This window comes from Tachysurus vachellii, chromosome 21, assembly GCF_030014155.1.
Source record: "Tachysurus vachellii isolate PV-2020 chromosome 21, HZAU_Pvac_v1, whole genome shotgun sequence".
Classification (NCBI taxonomy): Eukaryota; Metazoa; Chordata; class Actinopteri; order Siluriformes; family Bagridae; genus Tachysurus; species Tachysurus vachellii.
In genome coordinates this window covers 5,496,086-5,511,151 of record NC_083480.1, presented here as the reverse complement: position 1 = coordinate 5,511,151, position 15,066 = coordinate 5,496,086, and the positions used below count along the sequence as shown (strand labels likewise).

Genomic DNA, 15,066 nt, shown 5'->3' with positions numbered 1-15,066 from the left:
CTTTAAGTGGTGAATTATATGATGCAGTGGAGAGATTTGGATTCTGTAAACCAGTTGTTAAGAGAATAGGAGGACTTTGCTCAACTGTCTGGCCAAATGATATTATCTCTTGAGGCTGACCAGCAGCTGCTGCTCTGATAGATTGGTGGTTGATGGCTTGATTATGTAAAGAATTTGTTATTACAGGAGAAGAAAGATTCCCATGTGGTGCAGAGTGCACAAGCACCGGCGTGCCAGGTCTCACTGTGAGGTGAGGTGAGGCTGGCCTCATTGGGATAAGGGGTGAGCCTGGTCTGAGAGGGACATGAGGTGAGCCTGGTCTCAATGGGGAATAAGGTGAGCCTGGTTGAACTGGAAGTTGAGGTGATCCAGGTCTTGCTGTTAATTGAGGTGAACCTGGTCTCATTGATGCCTGATTTGGTATATGCATTATGGCTGGTTGTGGTAATGGTGATCCGAGTCCATTTACTGAAATTTGCTGAGGAAAATGAGCCTCGCCATTCATTAAAATTGTTTGGCTCGGCCCTCTTACTGACTGCCTTAGTGGAACAGGATTTATTGGTACTCTCACGACTGGACGGCCTCTACCAACAGGTCTATGAAAACCTCTCTGGGGATTTGGAGTTCCTGGTGGGAAAAATCTGTTTGAGTCTCGGAATACTGTAGGCCTTGAGCCCTGTCTTCTTAAGGTTACAGGTGATGAGGTTGTACTTCGATGCATAGGTCCTGAACCTATTACTCCATTAGGAATGGAAGATGTGAATGGGGATACGTTTTGTGTTAGAGGATGTTCCTGGTGGCTTCTTCTTTGCAAAACTGGATTGACAGGGGATGGTTTAACAGTACCCATTGGTACTTTATTCCGACCAAATCCTCTAAATCTACGTGTGGACGGATGAGTAGACAGACTTTGAGTATCATGCTGGATTCTAGCAGACAGTCTTGATGGTGTAGGAGAGAGAGGTCGAGCGGCAGAAGAGGATATTGGTCTTGGTGATACTGTTCTTTGGGCACGAGGTGAGCCTGGTGGATAAGGTTCAGTCTGTTGATCAATTCTTGGAGATAGAGGAGGGCTCATTCTTCTTAAAGATGGTTGTGATGAAGCAGCAATTGATTTTGATGATATAAAAGAGTCATGCCTTTTTCCACCAATTGGCCTGAAAGGACTTTGAGGGGGGCCTGAATGGACACTTTGCCGTAGATTCATTCTTGGAGATGAGGGAGGGCTTTTCCTTCTTAACGAGCCTCGCAATGGGGTTAATGGACTCCCTCCTTCTACAACATCAGGAGATTGTCCTCTAATAGATAAAGGTCTTCTCTGGGGGATGGGAGACTTTCCCCTCAAAGTGACTGTTGGAGATGGACCTCGTCTTGAAAATTGTGGGGAAGATGGGGGCGTAAGCCCTCTTTTTTGGAGCGGTGATAGTGGTCTTTGTGTATTGGTATTCCATGATGATTGACCAAATACTCTTTGCTGTCTTGGTGAAAATCCTGGACTTATTCCCTGTGGTTGGGTATCAAACCTTTGGTGGGGAAAAGGACTATTCCTGCCTGGTAAAACTTTACCCCTCCTGATAGAAAGCTGTGGTGAGAGATGAGGACTTCTTCGTCTTAGTGATGTTTGTTGCATAGTCTCAAATGGAAATTCGGGTCTTTGAAACATGGGATCTGGATATATATAAGTGGGGTTTGCTTGATCAATGAAGCCTGGGTCAAATCTCCTTGCAGATAAAACAGGTGATAGAGGTGCTGACAGTGGCATGTGACCCACAGGTCCAAAAGAGTGTCTACTCGGTGTGGGTGATACTGGCATAGGAGGAGGAAAAGGAGACCTTGCTTGAAGTATTGGGGAGGATGGCAATTGTGGTGAATGGACCAAAATAGGAGACCCAACAGGTAATGAAGAAAGTGCTACTGGTGTTTGCTGGACCAAAACAGGACCAGTGCCTGTTGCTGCAGAAAATGTTGTTGGTGTTTGTTGGACAAAAATAGGACTGCTGCCTGCTGCTGCATGATATGCTGTTGGTGTTGTTTGGAATAAAACAGGACTGCCACCTGTTGCTGCATGATATGCTGTTGGTGTTTGTTGAAGCATAACAGGACTGCCACCTGCTGCAGGAAATGCTGTTGGTGTTTGTTGACTTAGCATAAGAGTTGCGGTGGATGACTGTTGTGGAATTTCTACCATTTGCTGTGAAATGTTTTGAGTAAACCCCATAGGTTGAGGAAACATCTGAGGGTTTTCGTGTTGCATATCAGACATCAATTCTAAATCATTTAGAGCAATATGAGGAGATGCTGGATTTACAATTTCAAGTTTCTCTTTTCCGAACAGTTTGACTTGTGGTCTTGGGAGCCGAAACTGATCTTCAGGCATAAAACTTTCCATTCCTAGCTGTGCAGTTTCATTAGTGTAAGGTTCAGATGGCTCTGTCTGTTCCATTATATCCCCCATTAGGTAGGTGTATGGCTGATTAACACCTAAAAGAGGATCTATATAAATTGCTGTAGGTTCTACACTATAGGTGTAAAGATTTTGATTGTATGGATTTGGGTAATTTGGGTACCTCATGTAAGCATCTGGGTACCACTCCTGACTTCCATATAAATTTTGCTGATCACCATAATAATCAAACTGCTCTGGGTAAGCACCATAATTGTAGTATTCCCCATCATTTCCATAGTAGTCATATTCTTCTTCATGTGGATACCCAGCTTCATTATAATATTCAATGCCACTATCAAAATAACCATATTCATCCATTCTTTGCTGCCTAGGATCATAGTAGTCTATTCCAGTATCATAATAGTCATATGGTTGTCTTTCGTTGTATTGGTCAATGTAGTCTTCAACGTAATAGCCATATTCATCGGCATAAAGGGGATCATAGTAATCACTTTCTTCACCATATAATCCATATTCATCTTCAGGATAACAATAGTACTCTTCATCATGGCAGTCATATTGATAAGGTCTTCTGAATCGTCCATGGTCATATTCATTCTGGTCCAAATATCGCCCTTGTGGGTTGTTTCTTCCATAGCTTCTTAGGTCATAGTCTTCTTCCCCATAGCTAAATTCAGCCTCATCATACTCATATCCTCCATTCTCATAGCCATATCTATCTTTGTTTGACCTGCGTTGACGAACTGAACGACTTTGTCTTCCCCGAGATGTTTTAGATGATATGAATTTACTAATCAGCCAATTAGTAGCTCCTGAAATTCTTCCCACAAGCCCTCCTTTATTCTTGAATTTTGCAGGTGCAGTAGGCTTTTTGCCCATAAATCCTTTCAGTTTGCCTCCTAGCCCGGAAGTTGCAGCTGCTGTTTTTTTTGTTTTTCCACCGATATTGAGCAATAAAAGAGATTTTTCGCCTTCTTTCTTCTCAACTTTATTTTTTCCACCACTTAGAAAACCTGACATGAATTTAGATGTATTCTTTAGATCTTCAGGTTTAGACTTGCCAAGTCCTGCAAGCAACTTAGATGGATTTTGGAAAGCCTTCATAGGGGTATCTTTTTTTTTCTTCGATAGTCGCATAAAAAGTCTAGATGTAGTTTTTAGACCTCTTTTAGGCTTTTGGGCTGGTGTCTGGGCCTTTGCTCCTGTCTTTAATAACTCTGCATCCGAGCCATCTTCAGATTCACTGGTAACAGCAGGTTTTGCTTTTCCTTTTGCCTTTTTAGGATCTTCTTTTACTTTGCCTTTTGCAGGAGGTTCTTTAGCCCCTGCCCTAGCCCCTTTTTGTCCATTTTTTCCTCCCTGAGCAGCTGCTGTTTTTTCAACTTTCTTTGGAGGCATTTTATACTAATTTATGTCAATATGAAAAAAATTATTGAAAATGTATATTTTAACAAAACTGGTTCATTTGGAGCAAGAAAAATCACTTTCAAAGGCACAGATGAAAAAAAAACTACAGCTCAAAATGACAAAAGGCTGTGTCTTATCTAATGTAATCTATTTTTTTTTTATTACTGTCCCAAATCAGAAGCAGGTTTTCTTTAATGACGCACATATTACACTCATTCAGGAGACTCACTCTACCTTGCATGGTTATATTCCTCATCTAAGAAATGTCCAATGGAAAAATTGTATCCCTTAGCGGTTGTGCTGATTTTGGCAAAAGATTTCCCACAGGCAAGATGACCTCTGCATTAGAATCCCTTTGGTCATTTGTTGAAGCTTTTAAAATTTTCTCTGTCCTAAAGGTACTCCGGTCACATATTTGTCCTTGGCGAGTCTCGGATAGTGTTCTTGCAAAAGTCTGGAAACATGTGTCTGAAAGTATGCGAGGACTCCCTGTTATAGTTGGAAAGGGCACCTTAAATGTATCAACTACACTCACTTAGAGTAACATTATCTCTTTGGTTCATTCCTGTATAAATTATGCAGTTCAGTGAGCTGTTACTAAACTGTCTGAGAAACATTTCCAAAGAGCAGAAGTATATGGTTGTGATGCAGAATAAAAAAGTAATATTATCCAGCTTAAAAGGTGAGTGCAAATACCACACACAAATACAGAATTACAGCCTTTTGCTGAGGTAAATGCTTGATTTATTTTATTTTTTATTTTTTATTTTTAACACTTTGTACAACTGCATTGGTTTTGCTATATTACAAAAAAAAATCCAATCTACTGTGATTGTTGTAAGATGTTCAGAAAATAAAATACATTATAATCTTCACATATTAAAAGCTTCAAATATTGCATTATACTCAATTTTTAAATACATTAGCTTATAGATTTTTTCTTTAGTTTGGATAAAAAGAGAGACCTAGGTTGGTTTCAGCTATCACTGCTTTGTGCTCTTGTTAGTAAGTGTTGCCTGACATATTTTGTGGCTGTTGTTGTTGCTGTTTCATTTTTAGTTTATTTTAAAAGTGTCATTTAGGGATTCGTGTTAATTCATTGACGAGAGTTAATGCTCAGAGTCCATGGGACTAAGAGTAATAAATTCTTAATGGCTAGTATTCAGATACTTCACATACTAAGAAATGATGAAATATTCATTGTAGGAGCTCTAAATATATCTAAAAAAAAAAAATAACTCTCTCTCTCTCTCTTCACAAGTTCACTGACCATTCGTTCAGTTATTGTGACTATTACAGTATAAGAGTAGAAGAGGAATAAATGAAACACCTTCCATTAGCTTAATATACTAAATTATTGAAATGCATTAATGTGCTACAGATATAAATATGGGTTAGCACTAAACATGTAGGACTTGTAAGACTGTTTAGTTTCCATACATACATTGTTTTCATGACATATTTAATGGTTGATTACTATAAAGAAATTGCATCACATCACTCATTATATAATGTGAAATGTTCTGCTGTGCTGCATCTATTGTTTTAAATCTATTGTAGCTCTTATATACAATATAGTTAAAGCAATAACACAGCATTAGAGCTCAGATTGCTTTAAAACTACAGCCTAAATCAGTCATTTTCAAGTATTCACAAGAATTTAATATTGATATTTATTCCTAACACAATATTTATTCAAATTCTATACACCGTTCTGTGGTGTGCGTAAAGCAGTTACAAAATAGATTGTCATATAACAAGACCTCATCAGACAGCTCAGAAAATGTTCAGATTGTGTTGCTAAACATATAAATGGCATGCGGTTTCTCTCAGGATTTAAGCAACTATCTAGTGGTATTGCTAAATTTGATCAATTCACATTAAGAAAAATTGGACAATCTGTAATCTGTTTGCTTTAATTGATTAATAAATCTGCTTAGACCTCAAAGGAAGTATAAAAAACAAAAAACATGCTGTATCTCTCTTTAGCTATATTCGAACTGGCCTGAATGATAAACAGCCAGGATCGAACTGCTCAATCCAAAGCTAAGAGGGAAAAGTACTTTATTATTGTCTCCAATGGAGACATGTTCAGATAAACACATGCATTAATAAAGGTCTTTTATTAAATGTGAGGTTATAGTGTCTTTATCAAGTCCACCATCCACACTGTTTTTCAGTAGATGGCAGCAAAGTTCTTCAGTGCGCTATTTTTAAGGCCTGGTCTTCATTGTGCAAGTTAGTGTGCAAGATATCAGAAGGAATAAATGCACCATATAATGTTGATGGAGCTTGTGAAAATTTGTTGCATCAAATAGCATGGTTGATAAACCATCAGATAAGCAGTACTTAATGATTTGGTTTCAAAATCCTTACAAACTGACAAGATCTACACAGTGTGCTGAAATTCTAATTTCAGTTTCGTACATTTACACGTTTTGTAAAAATCTATCCTGAAACATTTCTCTTTGTGTCCCCAAAAAAACAAAACATACAAAACCTTTCATTTTGGGCTTCACCCAAGTGTTGGATTTCAGCTGAGAGTTTTCAAAATATGGATAATTTCCAAATTTCATAGATAGAAATTAGGGGTGAGGTGAGGACATCAGATCAAAGACGGAAGATAAATATAAAAAAAAGGAAAAAAAACTGTAACAAAGAAAAAAATATAAAGTTCTATTGTTGAGTTTTAATGAAAAATTTGTAGTGATTAACATTTTATGCTACTTATAATACCATTATCCAAGATCCAAGGTCATTTATGCAGCACTTTGCTACTAAAGTCTATTCAATAGAACTACAGGTGTGCTCCCCACACACACATGCATCATGTTGTGCCATATGGTTACAGCATCAAATATCCAAACCTGTAGTATGGCACACAGAGAAGCATCAAATCCTCTTACCTTCACTGCACTGAACAGGACAAAGCTCTGCTCCTCACGTAATTCCAAAACGAAGTCTTTCCATTTTTCTTATCCTTATCAATTTGACGGTAGACCCGAGGCCTGCTTAAGAGTTTAGATAATTCCCCATGCCACACTTGCTCTCTGTGTCGTACACCCCGAGTGCCTCCGCATGCATATTTAATGATGTCTATTATACTAGTTTTCACTACTGAATAGAAGCAGTGGCTCTAGGTTTCCAGATGAATAAATGGAAGGCAACAGTTGGCATCTTGGAAGTGAACAATTAAGCACCTATAGGAGACTGAAAACACCTATAGGAGACTGAAAACCTGGATATTTCCTATATTTGAAGTCTGAAAATTGAAAAAAAGAAAAAAAATTTGTTCACTCCTAGACTTGATGTTAAGAAGTAAAATATCTTTACTCTTTTAAACTCTACAGGAGCCCTGATACAAGCTTTCCATTGTTACTCAGAAGCATAAGGTTTTAATAAAATAATAATAATAATAATAATAATAATAATAATAATAATAATAATAATAATAATAATAGTCACTAAAACCTGGAAACAAGGCAGGTGGTGTATTAGGTAGAGTACCAGCATATTTTCCACACCACCACCCAAGACTGGTCATGTTTATCTGAAGCACTTTTAGCTAGCTATTAAAAAAAAAAAAAAAAAAGCCATACAGCATTTTCCCATTTTTCCTTTTTCCAACACATCAAGATCCGTCTGTTCACTTACTGCTAAATATATCCCACTCCTTGACAGGTGACAGTATAACGAGGTAATCAATGTTAGTCACCTCAGCAGTCACTGACTGATCGGCATATACATATATATATATAAAAAAAATATGTATATATATTGTTAAAAAAATAGGACATTTTGTGTGAAATAGATCACATTACCCAGATTAAGCCACTTCTCCTGCAGTTACTAATTTAAGCCAGACACGATAGTCAAAAAGCATATTAAAAATTCCTAAGGGAATGAGCGCTCATATCCCTTTTTTTTGTTACTCACAAGTGTCTCTGAACCTTCGAAGTCATTCGTTTTTATTGCTTTCATTTCAATTTGACATTTTGTTATTGGACAGAAATACTGGTTTGTAAGCAGTAAAAAATATCAACCTGTTGCTATACATATTCAGGTTGCATGCATGGCTCAATTGATATATAATCAATATCTTTATCATAATGAGGAAGATAAAAATCATGAAATACTCCTGTTTTGTTTTATAGGGTTTGCAATTCATCCTTGTTTTTGAACAAAATGCTCAGTAAAGGCTCTTTTTAATGTCATCTGGGTGAAGTAAATGCATGAAGCAGTTGCGTATAAAGTAAAAATGTAATCTGTTGTAATTGTACAATGACTCGATGATTGGAGACATGATATTATTATTTCTTCACGATCTGAATGACGTCCTCGTGTTCCATAATGTGCGTCAGTCCTACTCGCTGCGGGCTGTACTTCGTGCTCGTTCCCTGCAGGGCAGAAAAACAGGCAAGTATTTCTGCAAACTGTTCGGCGCAAGCGTTCAGAGGCATTTGACTTCTGAGGGACTGCAAACTTACCCAGACAAGTGCGTACTTAAACTGGCTGGCTAATGTTCTGTGGATTCTGTGACACTGGAATAAAAACAGGATATAACAGACCGGGTTAAATACTGGTACGCTGTAAAAGAAAACGGTGCACGGCTTAAAAATCTACAGAACAAATTAATTCTCTCCAAGCATGAGTCAGATTTACAGTAGTTTACCCTTGATGCAGTCTCTCTTCATTAATTGCTAAAGTAAAATGATCTGGATTCGAAGCTGATGTTACGAGCTTTCTACATCAATATGGTCTAAATAGAACTAAAAAAAAGTATTTTTATATCATAGAGCAATTTTTCTTAGACTAAATTCTTTGTGCTGTGTTATAGGAGATGCTTATTGCCCAGTTTACTAGGAACACAGATAGACTCGTGCATTTATCTAAATCAGCCAATCAGGTGGCAGCTGCACAGTGAAAAAAAATTATGCAGATACAGGTCAAGAGTTTCAGTTACTGTTCATTTCAAACAAAGACGTGGGATGGATTTTGGTTCCAGATGGGCTGGTTTGAGCGTTTCAGATATCTTCACAACAGTCTTTAAAAGTTTACACAGAATGGTGCAGAAAACAAAAGAGATTCAGTGAGCAGCAGCTCTACAGGGGAAAGAACTTGCTAACGAGAGATGTTTTGAACTCTACAGTAACTCTAATAGCTGCTCTTTACTCCTCTACTATGGTGAGTAGAACACACTGAACTTTGATGGAGATGGGGTGAAGCACACAGACCTCCAACACCAGTGAGAATTCCACTTCTGCCAGCCATTAACAGGAATCTAAAGCCTCAGAAGGAACAGATCAAAACGATCTGATCCAAGTCAGAGACCTCATTTGTAACAGTTCTGATAACTGAAGCTGTTGTGCAGCAGCTGCATGACTTTATGCACTGTGCTGCTGCCACACGATTGGCTGGGTAACAACATTAATGTGCAGGGGTACCGGTGTTCCTATTAAAGTGACCGATCAGTGTATATACACTTAGAATAATAACGCCATACCACATGTTCTACTGTTGCACCTCTTCTCATGATGATCGCGTCACCAAAATCTGGCCGTTCTGTACGACAAGAAAGAAAAAAGGAAGGGAAAAAAAAAAAGGTAGATCATTGGTAGAACTTTCACTGGTTGTCAAACGTCTACATTATACCTTTTTTGACCGAAACGTTCAGTATCAAGCTGTAATACGCAATTGTGGATGTGTTGTTTTTTTTTTGGGCAAGAATAAATTAACGGCCGTAGTATAAATATCAGAGTACTCAATTATTCATTTTAATGGGACACGATACGATTTAGTACTAATCCACTTCACCAGAAGTTCAAAGTATTTTAACATCACAACACTCAAAATTCTACTTGACTGCATGTTGCTTTCCATGCATCTGTATGGTGAATAATGTAATAATTATACTTTTTTGTAATGTATGAGGCACAACATTATGATGTATGGTGTAATGTAAAGATTTTTTTTTTTTTTTACTGTAAACAAGTGAAGTGTTTTGTTTATTTTTCCAGAAAAAAGTCACCTCCTCTCTTCTTGGTGTAGAGACAGATCAGAGCCAGATATTCCCACAGCTGCTCCAGGAGGTAGTCTAGATTCAGCTTCATGCCACAGCTGATCACCACACTGTTGGACTGATGGGCGAGACGGTCTACTTCTTCTATTGAAATCTGGTCCACTTTGTTGTACACCTGAAATATTTCCAGGAGTTATTGTCCATATACGTTCATGTAGTGAAACAATTACAAGGTAATGGTTGTCGAAGAAGAGTAATCTCACAGAGGCAGACTGATACTCACGTATAAACAAGGCATGTATACTCTGTTGCCCACAATGACGTCAATAAATTCGTCTGATGTACAGTCTTCTCTAAACAAAACCTCAGCATTAAAGATTTCTAAAAAAAAAAGGCAGGTTAAGGGAATAACCTTTTTAAAAACATGCAGAAGTCCAGTTGAGACAAAGCCTATAAAGGATACTATACTCATGAAGAATGAGCTGCACAAGCTTCTCAGAGCAATGTGTGAGAGGAACCGTTGAATTGAAGGACAGACCACCACCTTTCTTGGGCTAAAAATAGGAGAAAAAGTTCACACTCAAACAAACCTTCTACAAACAACACACTAAAATGTTCATGCGAACGAACAAAAATCAGAAAGACGACGCACCTTAAAGTAAATATTAGGTTTGTACCGGTTCAGCCTGATTCCAACAGATTCAAGTTCTTTTTCCAGAAGTTGCCTATAAGAAAGGATGGAGAACAAGCGTTTACAAACACAAATGATAACCTGATTTTACAGCTTATCAAACCAAAGACTTACCTTTGCACATCACCTTTGGTTGCATCCAGCATCATGATAACCACATCAGCGGTTCTGGCTACAGCGATCACCTGTCTGCCTCTACCCTTTCCTTTGAAAACACAGGTAATATAGATCAGTGCGGAAAGAACAAATATGACAAACATGCATGCAAACATTAGGCTCTACAAATCATATACCTTGAGCTGCTCCTTCAATGATTCCAGGCAAATCCAGCAGCTGAATGTTGGCACCTTTATACTGATGGAAGAGGTATGAAATATAAGAAGCTTACAAAAAGAATTCATAATTTAATTTCAATTAAAAAAATCTGGTTGATGAATTGGATAATATATATATTAATATCTACCTCAATAACACCTGGGATGCAGGTCAGTGTGGTGAACTCATATGAAGCTGCTTCACTTTCTGTTGAGGTCATTAAGCTCAGAAAGGTAGACTGTTTATAAGAAAGACGGACAGACAGACAGAAAAACATCTTGTAAGAGACAGCATAGCAAGCAGGTTATAGGACTACATTGATCATCATTACCTTGCCAACTGATGGAAATCCAATAAGAGCAACCCTGGCATCTCCCGATTTCATAACATCAAAGCCTTCACCTTTGGCTCCGGCTGATTTGGAAGGCTCCAGAAGCTGGGCTCTGTACTTGGCAAGCTTGGCTTTTAGCAAACCAAGATGGTACTCGGTTGCTACAAATAAATTAAAGGCAGATTAGAAGCAAATTGTGAAGGAGAGTAGAGAGTTAACATGAATATCTAGTGTAACTGTAGTTTGTTACTAATGTTTCTATCAATCTTTTTATATCTACGGAACTGAAATTTTCACTCCTTCACTTCTACACTCCATCAACTCCTTCTATTCCACTCTGATCGTTTGAGTCCCTGACTTCACTGGCGTTGCACATTTAATCCATGGTTGTTCTGGTCCTGCTGTATTTCACAAGAACATTTGGATTCTTCCTGCTGTTTCATAGTATGACAAACAACAAAAAGAAAGAAAGCATCATCTACAATTGTTCAAAAGTCTTAGGAAGATGATCACCGGTGCTCATTTAACTAGTTTAAAAAGCTTTCATGGTTCTCATGGTAAAAGATTAAACCTGACAAACCAAGAAAACCACCAACATATTATATATTGGTCTTGGCAACCAAGGTACATTAAGCCTGTAGTACAGAACCATTCAGTGTCAGTAGTCAGAAGTCTCTCTCTCTCTCTCTCTCTCTCTCATTATATATATATATATATATATATAAAAAAAAGAAATACTGTCCCACATTATGTTGCTTCTCCTGAAACAGTTCAGCCTCATTCTTCTAACACACACACACAGAGACACACCGACACACACAGAGACACACCGACACACACCGAGACACACACACACACCGAGACACACACACACACACACAGAGACACACACACACAGAGACACACACACACAGAGACACACACACACAGAGACACACACACACAGAGACACACACACACAGAGACACACACACACAGAGACACACACACACACAGAGACACACACAGAGACACACACACACACACACACAGAGACACACACACACAGAGAGAGACACACACACACACACAGAGAGACACACACACACAGAGAGAGACACACACACAGAGAGACACACACACACAGAGAGAGACACACACACAGAGAGACACAGACACACACACAGAGACACACACAGAGACACACACAGAGACACACACAGAGACACACACAGAGACACACACAGAGACACACACAGAGACACACACACACAGAGACACACACACACACAGAGACACACACACACACACACACACACACACACACACACACACACAGAGAGACACACACACACACACACAGAGACACACACACACACACACACAGAGACACACACACACACACACACACACACACACACACACACACACACACACACACACACACACACAGCTGTCCTTTCTTTAGCTCTTAAACAACAACTCTGGCTTTGTAACGTCATCCCATCAGTGACTCTAACAGACCACACTGAGATAATGAAGCAGGTGGATGTCTGGAGAAGCTAATAAAGATGTCTACCTTTGTTTTTCTGAGTTCGAGCGATTTCTCGCTCGATCTCTGCTATCTTCTCCAGAATCCCCATCGTGCCACAAGTACAAGGCCTTCAGAAACAGGCAACCTGTGAATATAATAATGACATGAAGCCTGTTATTTACCTGTACAGCCAGTAGGCTAACTAGCAAAACCGGCTAACTAGCAATGTTTTCTTTTTTTTAATAAGTCATAAACCACATTAGCGGCTGAATCGACCCATAAACAGACACATAAACAACCGTGTGAAACAGAAACTTGTTGCAAAAAAACACTCACGCACAAGAAATGTAGTAAAAATAACAGTCTTGAACAAATCGAAGTCTGCAGCATGTCCAGGCGATGACGTCATCACCACCCGAAAGAAAGACTGTGGTGCGGCAAACAACATCGCCCGGGTGGAAACGGCTTCCGGGCTCTGTTGTTCCAGTTTGTACAAACGCTATTATTATTAGTAGTATATAAGTTTTATAACGCGCATGTGGATTTGAAATGATGTTTTGAATGAATTGAATGTTTTACTCGTATGATTGGAAAAGTTAAACAGGTGAGACGGTATTGTCTTTATATACAAATACTACTAAAGGATGTCATGTCCAATCCCATGGTTCTTATGTACAAGAAACATGGCAGCACCGTCACCCTGGATGTAATCTGCTCATTAGCTTTAGCATTAGCTACTTTAGCATGGAGGGCTTCCCATTCCCTGTAGCTGGAAATTTATCTGAGGGAAGTTCAGGAAAAGACCAAGGAGCCAGTGAAGGGAGAAAAGGAAAACCTTGCAGAGCTTGTGTGGACTTTAAATCATGGATGAAATCTCAGAAGAAACAAGCTTCTTCAGTCACAACACAGGTGAGCAAATGTCACCTTAACTGTCCACCTTGACAAGAATGTAACAGACCCACAATAACTTTATTAATAATCTTAGGACCTTATGGTTAGTACAGACTTGTAAAATCAACCAGTTTTCAATCCCAGGTTCAGTAAAGTGATCAGTAGAAAACCAGACATGAAGTTCAACAGCTTTAGGGATCTTAATACAACATTTGTCAGACTGTATATTTATAATCACACCCTCCGGTGTCACCCATATGTGGATGAGGTTCCCTTTTGTGTCTGGTTCCTCTCAAGGTTTCTTCCTTTACCATTCAAGGGAGGAAAAACTCCCTTGAATGGAGTATATATATATGTATATAGGTGACCTCAGACTTGCTCATTGGGATAAATACATGCACATTTAAATATATTTAATATTAATCTTGAACGTTGTATTCTATTATTATTATTATTATTATTATTATTATTATTATATAAATATTGTTCTATGTTTATGTTCTGTAAAGCTGCTTTGAGACGATGTCAATTGTAAAAAGCGCCGTGCAAATAAACTTGAATTGAATCTTGTCTCTAAACTGTTTGATACAACTTTCTGGAATGTCACAGTCTAGATAATAGTCGATACTAGAATCTGATTAAAAAAAAAAAAAAAAAAAGACAGTTTTTTTCTAACAGGTAGCTGAGAATGAGAAAGCTGTGGAGTGCCCACTGGACAGAGAAGAGCTGGGGAGGAGCTCATGGTCATTGCTCCACACTATGGCAGCGTATTACCCTGATACACCCACCAAAACACAACAGGATGAGATGACGCAGTTCATCGGTCTGTTTTCGAAATTCTTCCCATGTGAAGAATGTGCTGAGGACCTAAGATCCAGGTAAGTATCGATATATTATATAAACATATTAATACAGTAATTGTGAACCCAAAGTGCACATCCGGTTGGTTAACCTTACTTGTTGCAAGTGTTTGCTTTTCCTGAGCACATAATATTTTTTAAATTTCTTGTCAGATTGAAAACAAACCACCCGGACACCAGCAGCCGTCACCATCTCTCACAATGGCTTTGTCATCTCCATAATGGCATCAACGTCCGGTTAGGAAAACCGGAGTTTGACTGCAGCAAAGTGGACGAGAGGTGGAGAGATGGCTGGAAAGATGGCTCATGTGATTGACAAACCAAAACAAAATCAATTCCCAGAGGAAAATAAACCAGACAATTAACTGCCCTTGACCTTGCTGCCTTTGGTCATAATAATTGTGGCTTACTTTGTGTAGCATGTCATGTAAAAACATTTATATACGTGATGAGGAATGTGCTGCTCTTTTGCCTATAATATGATCATTCATATTTTTATTGATGTACCATGACCTTTTCAATTCCAAAATAATTCAAAGGCTGCTGGTTAATGTTTGTGTTGCTGATTAAAAGGATTAATGATGCTAATTAATCTAATCATGTGATTACTACAGTTTGTCCAAGGTAATAAT

At 38.5% G+C, this 15,066-nt stretch overlaps 2 protein-coding genes across 3 annotated transcripts; one reads left to right on the top strand and one right to left on the bottom strand.

Annotated features, from left to right (window-relative positions):
• Positions 1 to 7,765: 7,765 nt before the first annotated feature.
• drg2 (developmentally regulated GTP binding protein 2) lies at positions 7,766 to 13,167 on the bottom strand. 2 transcript variants are annotated; one of them, XM_060897339.1, is made up of 13 exons: positions 13,024 to 13,167; positions 12,729 to 12,828; positions 11,171 to 11,331; positions 10,988 to 11,077; positions 10,818 to 10,878; positions 10,639 to 10,729; positions 10,486 to 10,558; positions 10,297 to 10,387; positions 10,117 to 10,214; positions 9,843 to 10,008; positions 9,318 to 9,376; positions 8,302 to 8,355; positions 7,766 to 8,211 (listed from the first exon to the last, which is right to left on the bottom strand). In XM_060897339.1, the coding sequence occupies exons 2-13, from the start codon at positions 12,790 to 12,792 to the stop codon at positions 8,125 to 8,127; spliced, it is 1,095 nt and encodes a 364-aa protein (XP_060753322.1). In that variant the 5' UTR covers positions 12,793 to 12,828; positions 13,024 to 13,167; the 3' UTR covers positions 7,766 to 8,124. The 2 variants fall into 2 exon arrangements, with proteins under 2 accessions (XP_060753322.1, XP_060753323.1); XM_060897340.1 differs by having other exon boundaries at positions 13,020 to 13,149.
• On the top strand, positions 13,162 to 15,022 carry gfer (growth factor, augmenter of liver regeneration (ERV1 homolog, S. cerevisiae)). The gene is made up of 3 exons (XM_060897341.1): positions 13,162 to 13,592; positions 14,253 to 14,452; positions 14,588 to 15,022. The coding sequence occupies exons 1-3, from the start codon at positions 13,428 to 13,430 to the stop codon at positions 14,748 to 14,750; spliced, it is 528 nt and encodes a 175-aa protein (XP_060753324.1). The 5' UTR covers positions 13,162 to 13,427; the 3' UTR covers positions 14,751 to 15,022.
• Positions 15,023 to 15,066: the final 44 nt, after the last annotated feature.

What these genes read in the sequence shown, in the direction of transcription:
- drg2 (XM_060897339.1), bottom strand. Translation starts at nt 12,792, where the DNA reads ATGGGGATTCTGGAGAAGATAGCAGAGATCGAGCGAGAAATCGCTCGA. An exon ending in CATTGAAGGAGCAGCTCAAG is followed by an intron (nt 10,730 to 10,817) that starts GTATATGATTTG and finishes GTGTTTTCAAAG; the next exon opens with GAAAGGGTAGAGGCAGACAG. An exon ending in GTGCAACAGTAGAACATGTG is followed by an intron (nt 8,356 to 9,317) that starts GTATGGCGTTAT and finishes TTTTTATTCCAG; the next exon opens with TGTCACAGAATCCACAGAAC.
- gfer (XM_060897341.1), top strand. Translation starts at nt 13,428, where the DNA reads ATGGAGGGCTTCCCATTCCCTGTAGCTGGAAATTTATCTGAGGGAAGT. An exon ending in CTTCTTCAGTCACAACACAG is followed by an intron (nt 13,593 to 14,252) that starts GTGAGCAAATGT and finishes TTTTTCTAACAG; the next exon opens with GTAGCTGAGAATGAGAAAGC. An exon ending in GCTGAGGACCTAAGATCCAG is followed by an intron (nt 14,453 to 14,587) that starts GTAAGTATCGAT and finishes ATTTCTTGTCAG; the next exon opens with ATTGAAAACAAACCACCCGG.